At 50.4% G+C, this 23,693-nt stretch overlaps 2 protein-coding genes and 1 non-coding gene across 4 annotated transcripts; 2 read left to right on the top strand and 1 right to left on the bottom strand.

The window, feature by feature from the left end:
* The first annotated feature begins 682 nt into the window (after positions 1–682).
* LOC137150225 (phospholipase A and acyltransferase 3-like) lies at positions 683–6,857 on the top strand. 2 transcript variants are annotated; one of them, XM_067543998.1, is made up of 6 exons: positions 683–929; positions 1,436–1,561; positions 2,853–2,977; positions 4,551–4,653; positions 5,045–5,313; positions 5,998–6,857. In XM_067543998.1, the coding sequence occupies exons 2-6, from the start codon at positions 1,459–1,461 to the stop codon at positions 6,097–6,099; spliced, it is 702 nt and encodes a 233-aa protein (XP_067400099.1). In that variant the 5' UTR covers positions 683–929; positions 1,436–1,458; the 3' UTR covers positions 6,100–6,857. The 2 variants fall into 2 exon arrangements, with proteins under 2 accessions (XP_067400099.1, XP_067400100.1); XM_067543999.1 differs by lacking the exon at positions 2,853–2,977 and having other exon boundaries at positions 687–929.
* A 2,803-nt stretch (positions 6,858–9,660) lies between these two features.
* LOC137150550 (U2 spliceosomal RNA) lies at positions 9,661–9,851 on the bottom strand. Its single transcript, XR_010919022.1, has one exon. It is a non-coding gene; the product is annotated as a U2 spliceosomal RNA (small nuclear RNA).
* A 3,029-nt stretch (positions 9,852–12,880) lies between these two features.
* On the top strand, positions 12,881–17,487 carry LOC137150220 (phospholipase A and acyltransferase 3-like). The gene is made up of 4 exons (XM_067543996.1): positions 12,881–12,947; positions 15,116–15,218; positions 15,873–16,141; positions 17,244–17,487. Exons 1-4 carry the CDS (start codon positions 12,933–12,935, stop codon positions 17,343–17,345), a joined length of 489 nt encoding a protein of 162 aa, XP_067400097.1. The 5' UTR covers positions 12,881–12,932; the 3' UTR covers positions 17,346–17,487.
* Positions 17,488–23,693: the final 6,206 nt, after the last annotated feature.

Raw genomic sequence — 23,693 nt, 5'->3', positions numbered from 1 at the left:
CATTTTCCCTAAGGCCGGCCCTGACTGCACAGACCCCAACTGAGGTGAGGGCTCCCGTTGTGTTGGGCGCTGCACAGACAGTGACAGAGCGTCCCTGCCCGAAGAGCTCACAGGCCAACTAGACAAAGGAGGGGTTATTCTCCCTGTTATACAGCTGGGGAAACTGAGGACCAGAAGTGACTTGCCCAAGGCCAGGCAGGGAGGCTGTGGCAAAGCCGGGAACTGCACACCGGGTCCTGACACAAAACCTCCTGTCCTTCTGCAACCTGGGATGTCAGGTGGTCGCAATTATTCTGCACCCCCCAGCCCCAATCTGGGTACATTTCCGGATGGCTCATCACTGCCTGGGCCTGTCCCCCTGCTTGGGGACCCGTTGACGGCTGGCTCCAAGTGGGTGGCGCATGTTCCTCACCGCTAAGCCCCCACACAGGATCGCGGGGGAGGGGTGGGGGGGGTCGCTAGCCTTTGCTCCTGATTCCCCTGTCCTTTGCAGCGCTGCGGTGGCGGCGCCCCAGAGTCAGCTCAGCTGCAGGGATCACGAGAGCAGCGGGTCTGACCCAGGCCTGGGCCTCGCCCACTTCGCCTCGGCTGGGCCCCAGGCCTGGCGGCTGACTCACGCGTCGCCAGAGGGGGCGGGGCGAGGCGACGTTCCTGCCGCCGAGTCCCCGCCCACCCCCGCACTAGCCCCGCCCCCGCGCGGGCATCCATCCTCGGGCAAGGCCCTGCTGCCGATCAGCTGGGCCCAGCGCCGGGCTGGGCGGAGCCGCTTTGGCATCAAGCGCGGAGCTGGTGACAGGTTCCAGCCCTGCCCGACCCCTGCTGCCGCCCGCCTCCCCCCAGCGCCCCCGCCGCTCATGACGCGTCACCGGCGGAGAGGCGACACCAGCGCTCCGGCCTCGCGTCCCTCTGCCGCCCGCCCCGGAGCACAGGTTTGTCGGGGCTTGCCTCAAAATGTGTCTGTGCCCCTTTCCTTCCCCGCCCCGGTGTCAGCTCCCGCCGCCTGGGACCTGCTCCCGCCGCCCCTTCCCCGCAGGCTTCCAGCGGCCCCCCCGCCCCGCGGCTCCCAGTGCTACCCTGTCCCTTGGATCTGCTCCCCCTGCCTGCCAGCATCCCCCTGCCTCTAGGACTTGCTCTCTCCTGGGCTCCAAATGCCCTGCACCCCCCACCCTGGGATCCAATCCCCCCTGGGCTCCCAGCATCCTCCAGCACCTCTCCTCCCAGCCCCTGACCCATTTGTGATCGCACTGTCTGGGGAATTTCCCTCCCCTGCAACAGGTGCTCGAGCTGGGAATCCTCCATTCTTGCTGGGAATGGGCTGGGGACAGTGGCTGTAGTCTGGAAATAGTTACCTCTCTGGGTGGTAGTGCCAGAGCTGAGCTAATGGCTGGGCTGGCGGTTGGTTATTAGGGCAGTTTTCTCTCCTCTTTCACACCAGGCAAGGGAAAGCATCTGGGGCTCATGGAATCGATAGAGAGGCAGATCCCCTCCAGTCCCCCACGCACACTGGGGCAAAGTGAGCATGAAGCGCTGCCGGGAGTGTATGTCACACCAGCACCCTTGGGTAAGTAGCACTGGGAGGTGCAAAGGGATGTGTGTGTTGGTGTAGCCTAATTCCACACTCAATCACTTGTGCAATCCAAGTGTGCAGTGCTGCTGGATGTGTGTGTGTTACACCCTTGCGTGACTGGTGATGTGAGGCACAAAGCAAGGGGGGCGTTTGTGGGCAAACTAGCCAAGAGTCTCCCATAGGGGCTCAAGGAGTTGCACAATGAGGTCTCAGATGGCTCCCAGCGACTGTTCTGGCAGTGTAAAGTGCGGGGAGTGGAAATTAACACCCTCAAGAAACACCCTCCTGGTTAGCATGTGACTGCTGTCTGGACTCTGGCCCAACTCCTGCCCCCCGGCATAGGGCTAGACCACTGTTTCTCAATTTTATTTCCCCCCCGGAACCCTTGTGCACCCATGCCATACCCCCGGAACCCTTGTGCGCCCATGCCATACCCTACGCCGAAAAGTGGAGAAAATCTTCCCCTTTTCGGCGGCGCAGTGTAGACTTGATTCGGCGGTGCGCTCTCAGCCGTTTTCGGCGGCACCCGATTTTTGTAACTTTTGGCGGCGCGGTTCCGCTTCTTCGCGGAACCCTTCAACACAGCCTAGGGTTCCGCGGAACACCGTTTGAGAAACACTGGGCTAGACTGAGTGTGTGGCTATTCTCCAGGTTCTAGGAAGCCAGGTGTATATTACAGCAGCCTTGAGGCTGCTCTACCTTACACTAGGAAGTGGGGGGTAAGACTATGGGGAATACAGAGGGTACTTAAAGCCTTTTCTGTGTCCCCACATCCCTCCCCACAGCTGAGAATCAGACTATGTATGTACAGTGTAGACCATGGGAGAGACTCCCGTCATCCAAGATGAGGCTATATCCCAGCATGTCAGGGATCAGCTGCCACAACCAACTAAAAGAGGGAGGGTACAGGTCCTCCCATGTTAATTTCATTCCAGCTCCCATTACCAGAGGGTGATCCCCTTGGATGACTGGGGATCTGGCTGGACTGTCCTAACCCTTCTGCCTGGGGCACTGAATACCAGACTTCCCCGAATCTGCCCTGCTTATTCCCCATGGGCTCGAGGTTCCTGGACTTAGCTTCTCCCTGCGTCTCTTCTCTTATAGCAGTGAGATCTGGGGCAGGGAGCAGCCCATGTGAACTATTCAGCCCCCTGACCTGCCACCAAGGTGACCCCATTGTGATGCGCTTGCCCATTGGAGCTAGGAAGCAAGCTGAGCCCCAACCCAGCTCACTACACCCATGGGCCACAGCCCGGCCTCAGCACCCACCTCTTTGTCCCTGTAGATGCATCTGCAGTAAGCTGTGGCTCTGCAGAGTCTGCCTTCGAGACCGTAAGGCCTGGAGATGACAAGATGAGAAGAAGCCTGAAAACAGAGGCCCGCGGCTCCTTGAAAACATTCCCTGCCATTGTGAGCATTGTAGGGCAAATGGGGCCCAAGCAAGAATGTGCAGTGCCCGCCATGCTCTCACTCTGTCAGTGCAGCGCCCGGCACCCTGGGTCCGGCTCTGTCCCTGGAGATCCTGGCTGCTGCCACAGTAGAAATAATCAGTCCTACTCATAATTCATAATTAATTGGGCCCTAGTTGTCTACTGAGCTTAGGGTTTTATCCTGCCACCCATCACTATAGCATCTGGGTGCCCGCCCTGTAAAATCAATGGCAAGAGGGGTCCTTCTGCCACTTTCCCTGTACCTTCCCCTCTCCACCCTGCACCTCAGTTCAGGGTCTGTATGGCACCCAGCACAACAGAACCCTGCTCTCTGCTGTGGTCTGCGTGCCACCCAGCCCTCAATGGGGGCCCTGATCTCAGCTGGGGGTTTGTGCTGTACCTGGCACAACTGGGGCTCCGATCTCATTCAGGACTGAGATTAGGACCCCCATTGTCCCAGGCTCTACACAGACCTCCCACTGAGGGACATCCTCTGCCCCAAAGAGTTTACAATCAAAACAGAAAGGATGGGAAACAAAGTCAGAGACCTGTTCATGGCAAAGCTGGGGTGAGAAATCAGGTGTCTTGAGTCGTAGCTAGCTCACTACTCACAAGACCATCCAGCCTCCCCTGGAAAGTGTCTAGTGGCTCCCTGAGCCTGGAACGCATCCAAACTTGCAACAGGAAAAATGCACAATTGAGAAAGATTAGATCAGTTGCTGACTTGGTCCACCCCCACCCTGCAATTCAAGCTGGGTCAGGAATGGCCTTGCCACGTGTCATGCAGCCCGTGGCCCACTGGCTCCCATTTTGCTGCAATTGTGCATTTTTCTCCCTTTTTCCTCGGCTTTCTGGCATTTCTCCAGCCTCAGCACTTTAGTCCATTGTCTCTCTCTCCCACTGCTGGGAGGCCCTGGCTGGGGACCCAGGCTCCATGGGCTGGAAACCTCGGCCACTCCAGCCTGGCAGCTTTGTTCCAACATGTTGGAAAAGGAGATAAGGCATAATATTTCCCCCCAATGAGGCTGATGTAATAATAATATAATACACCTAGCTTTCTCACAGCGCATTTCATCCCTAGCTCCCAAAGTGCTTTACAAAGGAGGTCAATATCATCAACCCCATTATACAGATGGGGAAACTGCGACACAGAGCAGGGAAGTGCCTTGACCACAGTCACCCAGCAGGCCAGCAGCAAAACTGGGAATAGAATGAAGGTCTCCTGATCCCAGTCCAGTGCTCTATCCGTTAAGCCACACCGCTCTAAAGAGAACCCAGAATAGTGGATGAGAATTGGGTGATTTCCCTTTACAGTGTCAGGAAGCCCCATGTTCTAATTTCCCTCTGCCCTCAGCAGGCCCATATGGCGGAGTTGCTTTTTGCACTGAATGGCACATTGTTTGCTGCAGTTTCAACACAGTCTGGCCTTGCACCCACCATCCTTTGCGCTGTGAGGCTGTGAACCCCTATATGAATCATGCAGGACATCACTCCACATTTTGCACCTGTGCCGGGCCTGACCGTAACATCTCTCCTCCACTTCCCCCCTGCAGTCGGAGCTGGAGCTGGGGGACTTGATTGAGATCTTCCGCTTTGGATACCAGCACTGGGCCATCTACGTGGGAGACGGCTATGTCATTCACCTGGCCCCCCCAAGTAAGGCATTGGAGGGGCCTGATTTCAGTATTGTGCAGCCCCTGACGCCACCGTTTACACCAGCGAAAAATACTACCACTCTGCTCCAGTAGCACTTCTGCTGCCCCAAACTATGGAGCAGGGTGACTTGAGACAGGAATATAATTTGGGGGGAGTGGGTTATAGTGGTTAGAGAAGGGGGGAATGGGAGTCAGGATACCTACGCTTTATCCTCAGCTCTGGGAAGGGAATGGGGTCTAGTGGTTACAGTGGGGGATGGGGGAGAATCTGGACACCTGGGCTTTATCCTCAGTTCTTGGAGGGGAGTCTAGTGGTTAGAGCAGGGAGCTGAGAATCAGCATTCTTGGGTTCTGTTCCCAGCTACTCTTCACAGTGTGTTTCTCATCCCAAGGTGAGATGCCTGGGGCGGGCTTTGCCAGCCTGATGTCTACGCTGACTAACAAGGCCCTGGTGAAGAAGGAGCGTCTCCAGGATGTGGTGGGGAGGCACCGCTACCGGGTCAACAACAAGCATGACAGAAAGCTCCCCCCGCTGCCGGCAGGGAAGATTGTGCGGAGTGCCGAGCAGCTGGTGGGCCAGGAGATGCCCTACAAAGTCACCAGCGAGAACTGCGAGCACTTCGTTACTGAGCTGAGATATGGCGTGGCCAGGAGCGACCAGGTGCGGGGGCCAGCTCCCAGTCACCCCGGAAGGATGCCTGGGCTCTCTCCCCAGCTGTGGGAGGGGGGTGGGGGCTAGTGGGTTAGAGCAGGAAGACCTGTGAGTCCGACCTTTCGGATGCTAACCTCAACTCACTCACTGACTCCTGAAGTGTCCCTGGGCCTGTCATTTCCCCCTCTCTCTGCCTGTTTCCCCATTTATAAAAAAGGGGTAATGACCCTAACTGGGGGGAAAGAGGCAGACGGCCCCAGGATGGGGGGCATTTGAGAGTGAGGGATCAGGATCCCATGGTGCATAGAGCAGAGACTGGTCCCTTGCTGTGCACTGGGGCAATTCGGCATCCAGTATAACTTGGTGTAATTGGTCTAGACGGCTCTACTGACCCCTGCTACTCAGCACTCATCATCCCTCGCTCTTCCTGGGTGCTTTTCATCTGCAGATCTCACTGTGCTTTTCAGAATAGGTCAGTGTCAGCGCCCCATTTTACTGATGTGGAAACTGAGGCACAGAGGTGAAGAACTGACTCACCCAACAGAGCTGGAAATAGAACCCTGATGTCCTGATTCCCAGTCCTGTGCTCTAGCCACTAGGTCCCATTGCCATGCGCTGCACTGGTAACAGGCCAATGGCTTCCTCAGCCTGTCTGTCCCCTCTTCCTGATCCCCTTCCTCTCTTGTCCTGCAGGTGCGGGACGTCCTGGTGGGGGTGAGCGTTGCTGGGCTGGGGCTGGCTGCTCTGAGCATCCTTGGGGTGGCAGTCCGAAGAAGAAGACGCCAGAACCAGTAACAGACTTGAGGGGATCGGGAGTGGGTGGGAGCTGTTTGGGGGTTTTTTTGATCCAAGTAGAAGAGACTTTGCAGCCATTTGGGGGGTGCGCTGGAAGCTTCGTATGCTTTGCTGTGTCCCACTCTGGGGCAAACACCCTCCCCAGCCCCCCCACTGGCACCAGCACAAGAATAAAACCAGGAGATTGGTACAAAGTCACCCAGGTCGTGGCCTGTGTGTGGGTGTGGTGGATTCAACCAAGGTGGGGGAGCTGGCCTATACTGGGGTCTTGCCACCCTGGGAGGCCTGTGTGTGCAGAGGGATGGATTTGCTGGGCAGGGGCACTAAGGGGGGGGTTCTCCCATTAGTCTCTTAGTAGGGGGCTAATCTCTGTCCCGTTGGGTCACAGTGGGAGCTGCTGGGGACAGAACTCTTGAAAGATGTTGGTCACTTCTTTGTGAGCCTACATGATGTACCGAGCCCCAGGGCGGAAGGAGGGGGGTGGCAAAGGAATTCTGGGTCCAGGGACAGAGGCCAGGGCCAAGCTGGTGTGGGGAGGGTGACGAGGGAATCCCAGGTCTGGACAGAGGGACTGAGCCCTGGGGTTTGGAAGGGAGAGATCTTGGGTCCAGGTGCCGGGGCTGAGCCCTGAGGGAGGGCCTGGAGAGGGATCTGGTTTTTGGACTATCTGACCTAAATAACCTAGAGTCAAATTTTCAAAAGCACCTCAGTGAATTATGAGCCTAGGTCCTGTTGAAAGTCAATGGGATTTAGGTGCTTTTGAAAACGTCATCCCTTGTCACCCCAGCACAGCCACAGGGCAGCCCTGCTGGTGGCCCCACAACCATGAAATGTCTCAGGTCAACCAGAGTCCCGGAATTACACTGCCTGCAGCCTCAGTGGTTCAGGTTGCACCCCTGATATCTAGAAGCCCCCATGAGTATTATGGCCCCTTTGCTCCAGGCACTGCCCAGACCCCAGTTGAGATCAGGGCCCCGTTATTCCACTGTCACAGCTGTAGTTGAGCACCCCTTCTTGGCTGTTCACCAGATTGCCGTGGATCCCCAGGTGTTTAAGCCTATGGAGTCTGAAGAGAAGCCAGACACTGTCCCAGTCGTGGGGTCCCTGCACACACTCATGTGGTGCAGATCCTCTGTCTAGTATCCCCTGCTGCTGACTGCAACCACTCAGCCCACAGCCCAGCCCCTGGAATCAGCTGCCGCCTCAGACTTGTGGGTAGTGTAAACCCACCTTCTCCCAGCACCCGCGGAGCATTGTGGTTTCAGTTCTACTCTGTCACACGGCACGTGCTGAGTGTAGCATACAACACACACAGACACTGCATGAACAATGAGAGTCCAGAAGTCACCTACTACAGGACAGACCCAATGAAGAAAACAACAGAACACCACTGGCCATCACCTACAGCCCCCAGCTAAAATCTCTCCAACACATCATTAAGGATCTACAACCTGTACTAGCAGATGATCCCTCACTCGCTCAAGCCATGGGAGGCAGGCCTATCCTTGCTTACAGACAGCCCCCCAGTCTGAAGCAAATACCAGCAATCCTACACCATACAACAAGAACACTAACCCAGGAACCTACCCCTGCAACAAACCCCATTGACAACTCTGCCCGCACATCGACTCTAGTGACACCATCACAGGGCCTAACTGCATCAGCCACACCATCAGGAGCTCATTCACCTGCACATCTACTAATGTAATATATGCCATCATGTGCCGGCAATGCCCCTCTGCCATGTACATTGGCCAAACCGGACTGTCACTACGCAAAAGAATAAATGGACACAAATCAGACATAAAAAATAATAGCATCCATAAGCCAGTCGGAGAGAACTTCAGTCTCTCAGGACACACTGTAACTGACTTGAAAGTTGCCATATTTCTACAAAAAAAACCCTTCAAAAACAGACTTCAAAGAGAAACTGCAGAGCTGGAACTCATCTGCAAACTTGACACTATCAAACTGGGTCTAAATAGGGACCTGGAATGGTTATCTTGTTGGCCCAATCTTGTTTTTGAAAAATATATGAAAGAGCCACAAACACCCCCCGCCCTTCCTACCAAAGACACTTCAGCCTGACACACTGTAACTTTAATCAAAAGCTAAAACCTCAGCTAACTTATTGTTTTACCCTTTTAAATGTTCACTTACTTTCTATAAGTCTATTTGTTTTCAAACCATCTTATCTGTTAATTTTACTCACTTTCAATATATTTGTAAGTATAAAAAGCCACACTGTGCAATGTAATATATCTACTTTCAATTGTAAAAGACACTGTCAAAAATGAAAGAAGGTTTGCTTTAAAAATAATATGTAAGTTCTTCAGCTAGGAGTTGGTCCTGAGTGATTGAAGTGTGAATGGCTGAGCAATTGAGTTGGGTTTAGACAGGAAGAGTGATTGAACAATTGGTCTGAGTCAGGGATATCGAAACAGACATGAAGAAAACACCAGCCTCACCTAAAACGCTTGAGGGAAGAAGAAAAGAGCAAAGATGATCAAATGGCCAAAGAGGAACCAACCCTGATAACTTTGGATCCAGCACATGTCAAAGGACAAAATCTGATCAGGCTTGGAAGAATGTGGGTGATTGAGAATCACACCAAGAATGCAGTTGCAGCATGACAATGCAAAACCCATAGACTGACATGGGGTCCTTTCCCTATAAAATGGGACAAGAAGATAAAGGCTGGAGGTTCGGGTCTACAACATCACATCAGCCAGGAGTACCGATGTGCATCGGCAGAACCTTGCTCCTCATCCAAATGCTCTAGTCACCTGGCCAGTGACTACCATGAGCACCAAGAAGCTGGTAACTATGACATCTGGAAGATCCCTATGTGTGTTTGTCTGTCTCCCTGTCTGTGTGTGCCTGTCAGTGTGTGTGAGTGTGAATGAAAGCATCAATTGAAACATGTCTCTGTAATTGTAGTATTGATATAATGTTAACACTGTTTTCCTAGTGTTTACATTATTATTAATGCTATTTCACTAAGTAAAGCACAATATTGATGTTGTTGCAGGGTTGATACTTTTCTTTTCTTTTCTTTGATACTATTTCCCAAGTTTCTGTGTTCACAATAAACATGGCTTGTTGCCTTATCCCCTAAAAAGATCCTGTGACATTTGTTATTTGGGTAACAATCTCATTACAAGAAGTAATTGTCACTGTTCACACATTCTCACCAACAACAACAACATCATCAGCTAATCAAGCTAATTGGCAGCAACAATAACATCATCAGCTAATCAAGTTCAACAAGCAAGAGCTGATCAAAGCAGTGTTCTGCCCTCCCCCTCAGCCCAAAAGCCTCAGACCCACCCCACCCAAGCCTCATTACTCACCCTGTTGAAAGCAATCAGCACAAAGTGAAATCTCACCTTTTTAACCAATTATCTAGTAACAAGCTTACCTTTTAACACAATACACACACTCACACAACCTTTTAAATAGAATCACAACAAGAGAACTGTAAAGACAAAACAAAAGAGTAGAAAGTCACACTTCCTTGATAAGCTCATCTATTTTTTTCACCACAATAGTCTCCCTGGGGGGAGGTGCACCGTTCCTGGAGGTACTGCAATACCAGGTCGATGCGTGGAGTGGATGGAGCAAGCTCCTATTCCATCTCCCTGTTCCAAAAATCCATTTAATATATAGTCCTCAGATAGAGGACGTATCAGATATTAAACTGATAAGAACAGATACTACACTTGATCTTAGCCAAAAGGCCGAGAAGCGATACCCCCTTGTGCCAACGCTACGGAGCCCTCCCTTTCCCACAGCTTTTCATAACACCATGAGAAGCTCAGACACGCACCAAACATTATTAATGAGCCTTTGATCGCAATGAAACTAAGCGCTGAGCACTGCCCCTAAACCATTCCAACCTAAGAATTCAAAGCGAGAACTCCCAACACATCCTTCTGCTCAAAGACAGAGAATTCTTCCAGCCTCTTAGTTTGCTTCATGTTGCTGCTTTCTCTGGCAGCCGCCATCCGCTCTCCATTTGCATTAAACCACCCACTTGCCTGTGACGCAAACTGTCACTGTTAACTCTTGCAGCAAAACCGGTAGCAGAAAATGTACGCAAGCGCAATGCCATGGCCCCCGTGCTCTTCTCTGCTCTTACTTCACTGTCTCACACATACCAGCAGGCGTACGTCAGACGCTTACAGATACTCTCCATGCCAGTCCAGTTCTATTTTTTAAAACATCCATAAACCAGTCAGAGAGCACTTCAATCTCCCAGGACACTTTGTAAATGACTTTAAAGTTGCCATACTTCTACAAAAAAACTTCAAAATCAGACTTCAGAGAGAAACTGCTGAGCTTGAACTGATCTGCAAACTTGACGCAATCAAACTGGGTCTAAATAGGAACTTGGAATGGTTATCTCATTACAAGAAGTAATTGTCACTGTTCACACATTCTCACCTCCTAATCAATGGTTGTGAATAGGCCTCAACTACTCTAACTGAATGGACTTTGCTCAGATCTACCTTCCCCACTGTTGTGCCTTACCCTTGGATATGTATATATACACCTTCTATGTGATTTCTATTCCTTACATCTGATGAAGTGGGTTGCAGCCCACGAAAGCTTATGCCTGCAGAAATTAAATTTGTTAGTCTTTAAAGTGCTACAGGACTCTCCTTGTTTTTGCTGTATACAGACTAACATGGCACCATAATTGTACTTCCCCTGTCCTTTGGGAGCTCTTTGGAGAATGGCTGAGTTCACATAGGCAGGATTCCTCCACCTCATCAGACTCCTGCAGCAGCTTCTCTGTGCTTGAGCTGACAAAAATGGCTAAAGGCTCCTTTGCTCAGCTTCTTTATATCCTACCCGTCCCTCCATCAGGGTGATCCAAGACCAGGCCAGGTGACCTCTCCGATAAACAGTTCAGCTGGGTCAGAGCCAGCCTGTGATTTAGAGCAGTTCTGTTTCAAAGGTCCAGCACTTCAGCCAATGGTGGGTACTCTGTTGTCAGGCTTCGCCACCTGTGGCAGTCACAGGACAACAGAGACAGTCAAGAACCTGGCGCAGATACAGATAGAGAGTGCCCCCCATCAGACAGAATTCCTCAGCTGCACATACATATTCCCCGAAGCATCACAGCTGGTCCCTGCCCTGAAGAGTTTACAATCAAATAGCTAACACAGCACGCCTGGCGCAATATGGCTCAGATCTCGGTCAAGACCTGTGCAGCAGTCAGCACAAAGAGGGCCCTTCTCAAAGGCAGGCCCTCTGGTCATTACCATGAGATAAAGCACAAAAATGCCTCTCTCCAGTGTAAGTAATTTTTGTCTGGATTCTGTATTTCTGATGTAAATAATTTCCACTAACAATATTTGGATGGTAGGTTTGCGATTTGTGTTGGATGTTGGTACCAGGGGTGTGTAAGTGGGGGCAGTGAGGGCGAGCAAGGAAGTGGTTTTATCTCTGAATACGGCATTGGTGAGACTCACCCAGGATGACTGTGTTCAGTCCTGGTGTGCATATTTTAAAAAGAACATTGCAAAATTGGAGAGGCTGCAGAAAAAAGCCAGAGAAATGATTCAAGGGCTGGAGAAAATAACTGGCAGTGAGAGGTCTGGGTTCCTATGAGTAGGAGCTAAGGTTAGGGTAAGGTACCTATGGGTAGGAGCTAGTGTTAGGGTACCTTTGAGTAGGAGCTAGGGTTAGGTTAGGGTACCTATGGATAGGAGCTAGGGTTAGGTTACCCGGGATCCCCATCCCAGGTAAACTTCAATTGGTTTAGGTGGCTGTGGTTAACGAGGTGTTAAGTGTAAATTTAACCACAGGATTTAAATGTAAACATATGATTGATTTCCCCTAGTGTAGACATGGTGGCTGTTCCCTAGGGAAGCAAGATGTGTTCTTAACTCCTCTAAGTTAACACGTGTAGTTTTCACAGGAGTTGGCAGGTTGGGGTAAAGGCTAGGGGGGAGTCTAGGGTTTACCCTGACAGGCTAGCTCATGTGAACGCTATAAGTAGCAAGCATCCTTCAGTCTCGAGAGACCATAGGTATGTGCCCCTGAGAGGTGCAGCCGTGGCTGTGGCTGAAGAGACCCACTCAAGAGAGACAATCTCTGCCACATTTGTCACATTTAACGGTGGTGTTTCGACCCCCTGGGCTCTGCCTTCTGCGAGCTCTTTTCTCCTCTGCTAAGCTGGGCTGCTTCCTCTTGTAGTTTTGGAGACCTTCCTTGAGCTCTTGTTCCCAAAGGCTGTGGTCCTGAGAGTGATCTTCCCAGTTCTCCATCTCCACGTCCATTTCTTTGAGGTCTCGCTTGGATACATCCTTGAAATGCAACTTTGGGCGCCCTTTAGGTCTTTTCCAGATGCCAATGGGCCATAGAGGTGTCTTTTGGGATATGCCCATCATTCCTTCAGCACACTTGGGTATGCTGGCTCGCTTGAGCACCTCTTTATTGGTGACTCTGTCCCTTCAGGAGATCCCAAAAATTCGACAAAGACAACGCACATGAAAGCTTTGGGCCTTTTTTCCTGATGCGACATAAGGTTCATGCCTCACTCCCGTACAAAAGTGTATTGATAACACATGCCCGATACACACAGAAAGCTACAAACTGCCTTGTCATCACTACCTTGTGTCAGCTAACATGAGTTAGGGACACACCTATTTTTAACTAGCAAAGTCTGTTTCCTTTATTTTGCTCTGAACTGTGCTGCTGATTAGGCGCCGCCTAGCACACACTGGTGGTTTGACTCTAAAGAAAACCAAAAGTGAAATCACAGGGCAGAGAGGAAAGGAAAGGAGCAGAGAAACCCACTCGGCTTTTGGGACGCGGTGAAGATGCCCCCGCTGTTTGTGAGTAACCTTGTGCAGAAAGCGCCAGGGCCAAATCACTTCCAAGTCTCTGGGCCCCTTATGACAGTGGTTCTCAACTTTTCCAGACTACTGTACTCCAGTCCTTTTAGGTCAGGAGTCTGATTTCAGCTCCAGGAGGTGGGGCTCAGGCTTTGGCTACAATCCCGCTGCCCAGGGCTGAAGCATTTAACTCAGCTTCAGGATGCGTGGTGTCGGGTGACCGTATGTCCCGATTTTATAGGAACAGTCCCGCTATTTTTTTGTTGCTATTTTTGTTTCCAGTTTTGGGCCCCCCACTACAAAAAGGATGTGGACAAGTTGGAGAGAGTCCAGCAGAGGGCAACAAAAATGATTAGGGGGCTGGAGCACAAGACTTATGAGGACAGACTGAGGGAACTAGGTTTGTTTAGTCTGCAAAAGAGAAGAATGAGAGGGGATTTGATAGCAGCCTTTAACTACCTGAAAGGGGTTCCAGGGAGGATGTAGCTAGGCTGTTCTCAATGGTAGTAGATGACAGAACAAGGAGCAATGGTCTCAAATTGCAGTGGGGGAGGTCTAGGTTGGATATTAAGAAAAAGTTTTTCACTATGAGGGTGGTGAAGGACTGGAATGGGTTACCTAGCGAGGTGGTGGAATCTCCATCTTTAGAGGTTTTTAAGCTGTGGCTTGACAAAGCCCTGGCTGGGATGATTTAGCTGAGGTTAGGCCTGCTTTGAGCAGGGGGTTGACTAGATGACCTCCTGAGGTCCCTTCCAACTCTATGATTCTATTTGGGCCTTTTTCTTATACAGGTGCCTATTATCCCCCACCCCCTGTCCCAGTTTTTCACACTTGCTGTCTGGTTACCCTAGGTGTTGGATCCTGGGTAACTGCGCTGCTTGCCGGCCCCTAACGCTGGTCCTGCACTTGCAATCCCCCTAAACCTGTCCTGCAACTCCCTTTGGGGTCAGGAACCCCAGGTTAAGAAACACTGACATAGTCTATAGAGCAGTATAAACAAGTCATTGTCTGTATGAAATTTTAGTTTGTACTGAGTACGCTAGTGCTTTTTATGTAGCCTGTTGTAAAAGCAGGCAATTATCTAGATGAGTTGATGTGCCCCCTAGAAGACCTCTGTGTACACCCAGCGGTAGGTGTACCCCTGGTTGGGAACCGCTGCCCTAGGGGATGTCTACACTGAGGCTGGGAGTGGGGAGACTGACACACACTACTTCTGATTGAGAAACTACAAAAACGAGCAGTGTGGACATTGCAGCTGGGGCAGGGCCTTGGGCTAGGCACCCAAACAAGGACCCAGGGTGTCAGGAAGGCTTGGACACAGGTGGCTAGCCTGAGACACTGCTCGAGCGCCAGTGTCCACATTGCTATTTGTAGTGTGCTCGCTCCAGCCGAATGAGCGCGTCTCAGTTCCCCGGGCTGGGAGGAATGCTGCCGGCTGTGGTACACACATCCTCTTAATGTGTTCTGGGCTCACAGCCAGGGCTGGCTGCTCTGGGTGCAGTTTCCTGTGGGTGCTGTGGGGAGTTGATCACTGGGAGCCTCCCACCGGGCAGCGACTCAGAGTCTTTGGGGATGCCTGGGGAACTAATACTCCTGTAGGAAAGCAATGCCAGGTGCCTTCTGAGGACAGAGAGAGGATACCAGGCCCTGGGCTCCAGGGACGTGGGCTGGTGTCAGCTGGACAGCTCTCCCCAGTGCCCATGTCCTCTGCTGCCTGCTGCAGCATTCCTGCTGGTAGGGGGAGCCAGGGGAGGGTGGTTAGTGAGGTGCAGGGGGAGGTGGAGGGAGAGATGGGCCGGGAGAAGAGGGGAACCAGTGAGGGGGGGTTTAACAAAGTGGTGGGGGGGGGGGAACTGGAGGCTTAGCAGTGGCTACGGGAAACTAGAAGTTATCGGCAGCAAGGGGAGCCAGTGGGAGGTTAACAGGGGTTGGGGAAACTGGTGGTGGTGGGGTTAAACAGGATGGGTGCCATGGGGGGGATTGACAGCGGGACAAAGGGAGGCAGTGGGTGTGGGGGGATTAACCGGGGGCAGGAGGAGGCAGTGAGGGGGTTTTGTGGGGCACCGGGGGGGGGGGGGGGAATTGGAGGATTCAGGGGGAGCCAGTCTGGGAGGTATTATTGGGGCTTCCTCTGAGCATTCAGTTTCACTTGGCTCTCGCTCCTACAGGATGAACCAAACCCTGGGGACCTCATAGAGATTTCTCGCTTTGGATACCAGCACTGGGCTCTCTATATAGGAAACGGTTACGTCATCCACCTGGCACCCCCCAGTAAGGAATGGCCCTCAATGAGTGGGGAGAGGTGCTAAGACTGGGGGTGGGGATTGGACTGGCTGGGGCAGAGGTACTGGGCATCTCAGGATGGGGAGGGGCAGGGAGCTCCATACTGGCTGGGGGTACATTCACTGCGATCCAACAGGAAATCTGGGCTCATTATGAGCAGTTGGGGTGCCTCCATTTACTGGGGCTGCCTGAGTTTCTGAGCCCTAGCAAGTTGGGCAGCAGGTTCAGGGACATGGGGAGACTGGGATGAGGGTATGGATGGGGTGTCTCAGTCTAGACACCCCCACGCTTTTAGATGCCCCTTAAATCACTAGTTTGATCATGAAAACATCAGCCTGTGCCTCTGTCTGCCCAAGGCTGAGTGACGTTTGGATGGCACCGTCATGTCCCCCAGCCCCAGCTCTGACCCATATGTACATGGCACAGTCCCTGCCCTTGCCTTCAGGGACAAAGACCCATTGTTAGGGCTCTTCAGGCCTGTGACACGGGAGAAGGGAACTAGCTAGATAGAGTGCTGTGCAGGGGGATGGATGGGTGGGTAGGGAGGGACATACGACACTTGGATGGCTAGATGGGGGTGTACATAGAGGATAGCTAGAAGTGTACAGAGGAGCAGATCAGATGGACAATTACTACCCCCAGGTGAGTACGCAGGAGCTGGCTCCTCCAGCATCATGTCCGTGCTGACTGACCAAGCTGTGGTGAAGAAGGAGCGTCTCCGGGATGTTGCTGGTGGCGACAGGTACCGAGTCAACAACAAGTATGACGGGAGGTGCTCCCCACTGCCTGTCAGCAAGATCATCACAGAGGCCAAGTCTCGGGTGGGCCAGCAGATGCCGTACAGCATCACCAGCGAGAACTGCGAGCACTTCGTCACCCAGCTGCGCTACGGCCAGCCCATGTGCGACCAGGTGCGTGCGGGTGCCCCTCTCGCGTGCTTGTCAGTGCCTTCCTGCAGGGTGGGCTTGCTGTAAGCCACACCTACTTGGTCAGGGTCAGGCAGCGCTTGGCACAATGGGGCCCAATCTCAGTCAGAGTCTGAGGGGCAGCTGGCCCAACAGGGCCCAGCTCTCACCCAAGGTCTGAGCAGCACCAGGCACAATGGAGCTCTGATCTCTGTGTATAGCTGCTGCCGTGATCCATATAGCAGGGATGTGCGCATTGTGCTGTGCAGTAAGGGTAGAGCCCTGGCTTAGCCCCCCCCTAGGAGATGACTGGGCACCAGGCTGGTGCATGGTCCCAGCCTTTGGATCCCACCTGTTTTCAAGCAGCACCCAGTCACTGCCTCTAGTCCTGGCCTCACCAGCATATGCTCCTGCTGAAGATGCCCTCTCTATCACCCCTCCTTGGGATTATGGGACCGCACAGCACAGCTACTCTGACCCCAAAGAATACCCCAGTGGTGAGGAAACTGAGGCAGGGAATGGTGTGTACGTTCCGTTCTACCTGGATCTGTAGATCTCTTGCGCTGTCTAAACAGGGATGGTTGCAGTAATTCTTTTGCAAGTCTGTATCTAGTGGATTCCACTGTCACATGTCCCAAAGGGTTAAATTATAAGACAGCATGCCCTGCCCACAAGTGGAGTTCTGGGAAAGGGTGGCCATAAGCTACTGGGTTGTCTTGGGGGGTTGTCAGCACTGTGGGCCTAAGGAACCTGGGGTCCCGTGTCCCACTTCAGTGGAGAGGTATCTGACTGTGTTCACCCAGGTAGTGTGCCAGAGAGACCAAGGAAAGGGACAGTGACTGAAGCCTGCTAAGACAAAGAGGAGTGTAAAACCCACATGTGGCAGCTGGTGAGTGTTCAGCAGGGGCTGCACCCACTGCCTCAGCCGGGCTAGATTATTCAAGGCCACCACCCAGGTTGCAGCTTCTTCCACACACTGGTTTCTGCCACAGAACGGAAGGTGTAATCTGCACAGACTGTTACAGGGACAGCTAGTGTTCAGCAAATCCAGTGTGCATGGATCTAATCCCCAGCAGCTAGCTGACCGGCTCCTCTATCTGTCCTGCAGGTCAGGGACACCGTGAGGACTGTGGGGGTTGCAGCACTGGGCCTGGCTGTTCTGGGGGTCATTGGAACCATGGTCACAAGGTCCCGGCGTCAGAACCAATAGCATGGACCCCCCTCTGGGCCCCGGCCTGAAGCCTCTGCTTCAGTTGCCCTCGGAGCAGGCTCCTCGTGGGAAGCGGCCGGACTTGTCAGCATCATTCTGTCTGCTGTATATCATCATGTTATGTGTGACTAGACGTACCCATCTCAGCTACAATAAACATCTAGCATCATATGTTGCTCTGTGTCGGTCAGACCCTGCCAATTTCACCCAGACGCATTGCCGGGGGGGTGAGGGGAGAGGGGAGGAGTGTTACTCAGATCACAGTAATACCCATGCTGCCATGTGGATTGTAGAGCTAGCAGAGGACCTGAGCTGCTTTCTTGGTTTGGTGATTGAGTCATTTTGTCACTTAGGCCAATCAGTCTGGGATGTGGGTCCAGGGGTATCCCACAGTCGCCCATCCCTAGGGACTTATGACAGGAAGAGGCTGCTTGCTGTAGCCCATAGAGCTAGACTTTATTTTATTCAGCAGCAATGCAATGAACCTACAGGCCTCTATCCTGTAAGACATTGGCTTCAGCTGTTACCATAAGGCTCGAGGCCTATGAACTTCGGTACAGATAAATGGCTGATAGTCACCCCTCTGTTGTGAGGCACTGAGAGTAGAGTGTTTGTCCATAACAAACACCAGCCAACCACAAGAACCTGAGCTAACACCAGCTTCTGGATACCTTAGGATGGGAACATCTGCAGATATCTGACCACAAGAGTGGTCTGGCCACAAATTGACTTGTATGGTGCATTAAGGATCTCAACTTATCAACTTATAGGAGAAATGCACCCCCCATCTTAGTAGGGTGAGGAAGTACAAATAAGGAATATGGGACAAATCCCTACTGAATATGCATTAGACATAGTGGCATCATCATAACGTATAATAAAAGTTGTATCCCAGCCTGCCCTGCGGGCAGGAGGAGAGGGAGATGTAGCCCTTGGGAGGGGCCAGCATGATGACCTCTGGTGATTAGGAGGAAGATTATGGTGACGAAAAAGATAATGGCTAACGTTTCAGGTTGTTCTGAAGAGATGGTGTGAGTGTATGATGTTCAGTTGTACATTCTATAATTAACTCCATCTATCTTGCTGGGTTAGAGTGTTTGTGTCTTTGCTAAATGTATAATAAACTATTGTAAATATAAAATGGTTCCTAAAGTGAGTGTTGTAACTGTGCACAGCAGGATTCCCATCTAAACAGTAATTTAACAACATGGGGCCTGATCCAGGTACCACAACCTGTCCAACCTCAAAGTGATCACTGGGAATTCGTAAGTGATCAATATAATTAATACGCGACTCATAGCTCAGACTACACTGGGTCATGGAGTCCAGTCTCTATTGGTGCAGCCAACTCAGTCCTAGAAGCCCAGTCAGAAGTGTATCCAGCTCCATCTAGTTGAGTTGTTTCCCCAACATCCCTCCTACTGGAAGGTGGTTCCAGAACTGGCGTTACGCCCCTGATGTATTTATGGAGAGCACCTAGAGCCTCTCTCAGCCTTTGCCCAGCTAGGCTAAACAAGCCCAGCTTGGCCCATCTCCTCTAGTAAGATCAGTTCTCCAGTCCCCTCATCAGACTAGGAGCCCTTCTCTGCACTGTGGGAACAGAATTATAACATGGCGTTATACCACCCTCGAACCAACAGAAACCAGAGCCGCCTCCAGAATACCCCTGGCAGGACATGTGTATCCTCCAACTGGAAAAGGAACATTTTTCTGAAAGATCAGAACCCTGTATGTCTCAAATAATTAACACCAATGTCATTAAAAAAGGTCCTAGTTTGGCAAACTAGTTAAGCCCCGTTAAAGGGGAAGAAATCCCAAATTCTGTAAGTGTTACAGGCAGCAGTTTATCTGATTTGGGGGAGGTGACCCCCTGTGTACTGTCTGTGAAGCAGGCAGAAAGCATTGTTCAGCTCATGCTGGTGGAGGATTTATCAGTTAATATATCAGAAGTGGTTGTGGATTCGACTAAGACACAGAAAGAAAAAAAAAAGTTCCTAAGCCTGTGTCTGTTGGGGGCAATAACTTGCCCATGGGGAAAGCCACCCCAATCCCCGAAAGTTAGTTTGTGAACAGCCATGTGGGTTGGGATGAAAGGAAAATTTCAAATGATTGGAAATTTAAAAGAAGCAGTTTTTCTGCAGAGGGAAAGTTTAGCTCCAATCATCCCTCTAAGAGCAGACAGGGTGTGCCTCTCACCTTATGCAAAGTGAGGAAACACCAGTGGTGTCAAATTTGGTCCTGGATTTGACTGAAACCCAAAGAGTCTATTGGGGCTCAGGGAAATGTTTCTTTGGAGCAGCCTCTAGCTGAAAAGAATAGGGGTAGAATTTCTGTGAAAAATGGTTTGTTGCCTAAAACTGCTCCTAAAAGAATAAAACCCCCTGATAAGCCCTTGCAAGCAGTTTTCTGCAATTGAAGGGTGTGAAAGTGAATTGATTAGGTCAGCTCAGGATGAGTCACAGCCTGTAGCAAGGAACAGCTTAGATGTGAAGAAAAGTGGTTTAGTTTTTAACTACCGAAGTTTTTCAAATGTGAATGAATGCACTAACTTTGTTTTAGAAGGGTTCAGTTTGGATACCTTAAAAAAGGTTTCAGATGGAATAAAAATATTTAAAGAGCTTGAACTGCCCTGTAACCAAATAGCTGTGGTTAATCATTATGGTGGGAAGACAATGAACTTGGGACCTGAATGTCTCCAGGCTGCTAGCTCTGTAAGCTCCATTTCAAAGGGAAATTTAGAAAGCTAAAGCAACACAGCAGGACAGATGTGCTGTTAATCTCTTGGGAAAACGGGGTGGTAGGGAAACTCTCACCTCTGAATGCCTTGAATATATTTTATAATCTCTTACTAAACTCAGGTACATCTGATACTATAAGGAGTCACAGATTGGCAATAAAGAAACATCAGGACCCTGTTTATGAGATGCTAAGGAAAATGGTGGACCTCTCTTTAAAACCTAGCCCAAACTTGAAAGGGATAGCAGTTAAACTTCTGGAAACCAGTAAACTGGCAAATGGGGATATGGATGCAAATTACCTGCCTTACAGGGCGGGGAAAGATCCACCCATGGCTGTAAGCAAGGAGAATTCCTCTTGGGTGTGGCCAGCTGAAACTGGGTTGGGCATGACTGAAATGGCTCTGTATTGGAGCCACATGTGAAATGAGTCTGTTAGGGTTCAACAACAAAAAAAAAAGTTTCTTTGGAGGGGGCAAGAATGGGGGTCCAAAGCCTAGCCCCAGTAAAAGGGTAACGTAAAGGTAACATGGTGAAGCATGTGTCACTAGTAAACCAACCCTTACAACTGTTAAAAAGAAGAGGGGGGGAAAAAAAGGGGAAAAAATTGTATAACACCACCTCCATAGTGAACCATGCAAGGAAAAAGCCTGTTTTTGCTAAAAATGATTCTGCATCATTTTTTTGTGTGCGCAGGGGGCATTTAGTATGTTCCCTGGGCATGAACAGGTCAAAGTGGTGCAGCACAGCCAAGAATGATATTCAGAAACTGAATCAGTCATTGGCTACTGGTTAAGTAGAATCAGTCATTGGCTACTGGTTAAGTAGAATCAACTAACATGTTATGTCCAGTTCTGTTTTTTAGGTCTGTTTTTTCTTAGGTTTGGTTATGCCTAGGTGGTTCTCAGTTAACTCTTCATCGTCTGGCAACCTGGTTATTGCTGCCTTTCAAAAAGCGGCACGGGCTGTAGAGGTCAAGCTACTCCAAAAAATATGGACTGGTCCCACTGCCCTTCAATCCCTCATTGAGCCAACCCAACGAGTCCCAGTGGAATCAGTATGCCTGGTTTGCTTCCCGATCACCTGCATTGGCCACCCATGCCCTTGCCTTTGAGTTGCCTGAGGCAGAACTGTGTTCTGAGGGGGCACCAAACCTTCCGGACCCAAACGCCATCTGAAAGATGATTGGCTGGCGGCAAAATTGTACTTGAACTATCACTCCCAACAAAATAATACATCGAAATGGGTCATGTATTGTATTGAACAAAGAGGGAGGGTTTAATTTGTCCTCACTGTGTTATTCCCCTGCTAATAATGTAATGAATGAACCCACCTTTAACTTCTCTACTTATTATTTAGACTTGTTGGGGGCAATTAAAGAGGTGGGCAAATCTCTATGAACAAAGCACCTCAATGTCAGTGCTGCCTGTACTAACATTTGTAATGTATCTGATACACTCAGACAACCTAGGTGCCTTAAACCCATCTTAAACACAGGTATCCCTAATTTCCAAACCAGAACCCATTTCCCCTTATGGCCTGGACACTTTTGGATTTGTAGTCCCAACGCCTGCACATTACCCCTCACTTTTCAGGGCCGCTGTACCATTGGCTCTGTTGAACTTGTCCCTGGCATGATTTACCTTGGGCGACATGGTCTCCCATTGCACCCACATAATAGAGTCAAGCAGTCATGGACCGATTTTGTTACATGATTAAGGAGAACATCCTCTTATGTGGTAGTGCCTTAACGTACCATCAGCTCCAAGACCTTACTGAAGGCATTGAAAGATTGGGCAATGACACCGCTAAAGCATTGGGGCTTCTTAATAATCAAGTCTCCCAAATGCGCAAATATGTTATCCAAAAACGCTTATGTTAGCCAAGGAAGGAGGTCTGTGTGCCATCCTGGCCAATCGCGTGGGAACCTGTTGTACCTCTATCCCTAATGTTTCTGAAAATGTTACTGAAGCTATCAATGATATTAATCAAATTGTTAAAGACCTACATGAACAACGTATTTGGGGAATGTTGGGATAGCTCAGTAATTTCTTGGGCATCCCATCCGCCATGTCTTGGTTATTATCATTGTTATTGTCTGTTCTGTTTTTAGCAGCTATTATTATTTGTGTAATGTTAGTGAAAATATTGATTCACAAAGTTTTTAATGTAAACATGGTCACAATGGTTCTGCAGTCGGATGAGGGTGTCGCCCTTCTACCTCCAAATTCTAAGTCCAGCGACCTAGTTTAAGTGGCGCTGGCATCCGCCAAGGGGCATGTGGGAACAGAATTATAACATGGCGTTTGCCGCGCCACTATATCTATGCCACCCTAAAAGCAGCATGGGGAGGGTTGACTCAGCAGTACAACCGCACGTCCCACACGTACCTGGTCAGCCTCTGCCTGGGAAAATCATGAACACCTGGTTGGCTAAACACTGAGCCATGACCTTAAAAGGTCATGCAGCAAATAGCCACCAATGGAGCTTAGCCCTGCTGACCGCGGGAAACTATAAAAGTTTAAACCCAGGTAGCAGAAGGTGGAGAGAAACTGAACCCCACCTGGCACTCTGTGTATCTTCTGGGCGTGTCAGTTTGGTGGGCTGACGCATCTTTCCTGGCTTGCTTCGCTGTGAACTGATCACCCACAGCAGCTCTCCCCCACTTGCAGAATTTAAAGCAAACGCGAACTGAAACTGGCCAATGTAATGTATCCTTGCTTAATCTTTGTAAGTATAATCTCTTTGTAGTTTGTTACTTGTGAATTGAACGCTGTTGTTTGCTACTTGTGAATTGCTACTTGTTACTTGTCAATCAGATATTGTTACTTGTTAGCTGTTGTTGATTGTAAGTTTCACAGACCCCCTGTAATTGGCGCATTTTATACCTTTCGCGCAAGGGGGGTTCTTTTCCACCTTTCCTATCTTTTGATTAAAATAAAATCTTTTAGTCAATAAAAGTAAGCCTCATCACTGCCTCATTAACCTCCTGTATCCTACAAACAGACCTTTCCCCTGCACTGTTCGTTTCTGATTTCACATGCACCTGGGCCATGCACTTTAGCCTGGGTGCTGTTGTGTTAGATGGGGTGAACAGACTGGGGTTTGTATTGACACATGCCAGTTGTGGGATTTCCAATCAATGAAAACAATATATAATCACATCCTCCAATGGGAATTGTGCCAGCGACCTTTGGGGCTACAAGGTGCAAGAGAATCAAAGCTGGGAATTTTGACATCAAATACCAATCCCCCTGCCTGCCACCCCAACACTTGAAAGCACAACTGTGTGGGTAGCAGCTTGTGATCACACTGCAAATATATTCAGGTTGCAACTGAACAGTGAAGCTTAGTCTTGTACTACTTGCAGATGCCTTTTTAGGTGCTGATCTAGGCCCCTCTCACTTGCTAACATGCCACTTGATGGCCTTCCTCCTGTTTGTCTGGAACAGGGTAACCTGAGAATGGCACATCTGCTCAGTTCCAAGCATGCCACACAGGTCCCCAAAGAGCCAATCTTTGGTAAAGGCTGGGTGTGCTTTGGCTCAGTGCCCATCGAGGACTAGAATATCACATATGGTATGGAGAAAGTGACTAGGAAGCGTTATTTACC

The sequence above is a fragment of the Emydura macquarii genome, unplaced genomic scaffold, assembly GCF_026122565.2.
Source record: "Emydura macquarii macquarii isolate MOO-44397 ecotype Brisbane River unplaced genomic scaffold, CSIRO-AGI_Emac_v2 contig_968, whole genome shotgun sequence".
Taxonomy (NCBI): domain Eukaryota; kingdom Metazoa; phylum Chordata; order Testudines; family Chelidae; genus Emydura; species Emydura macquarii.
This window is presented reverse-complemented; position numbering and strand designations above follow the sequence as displayed.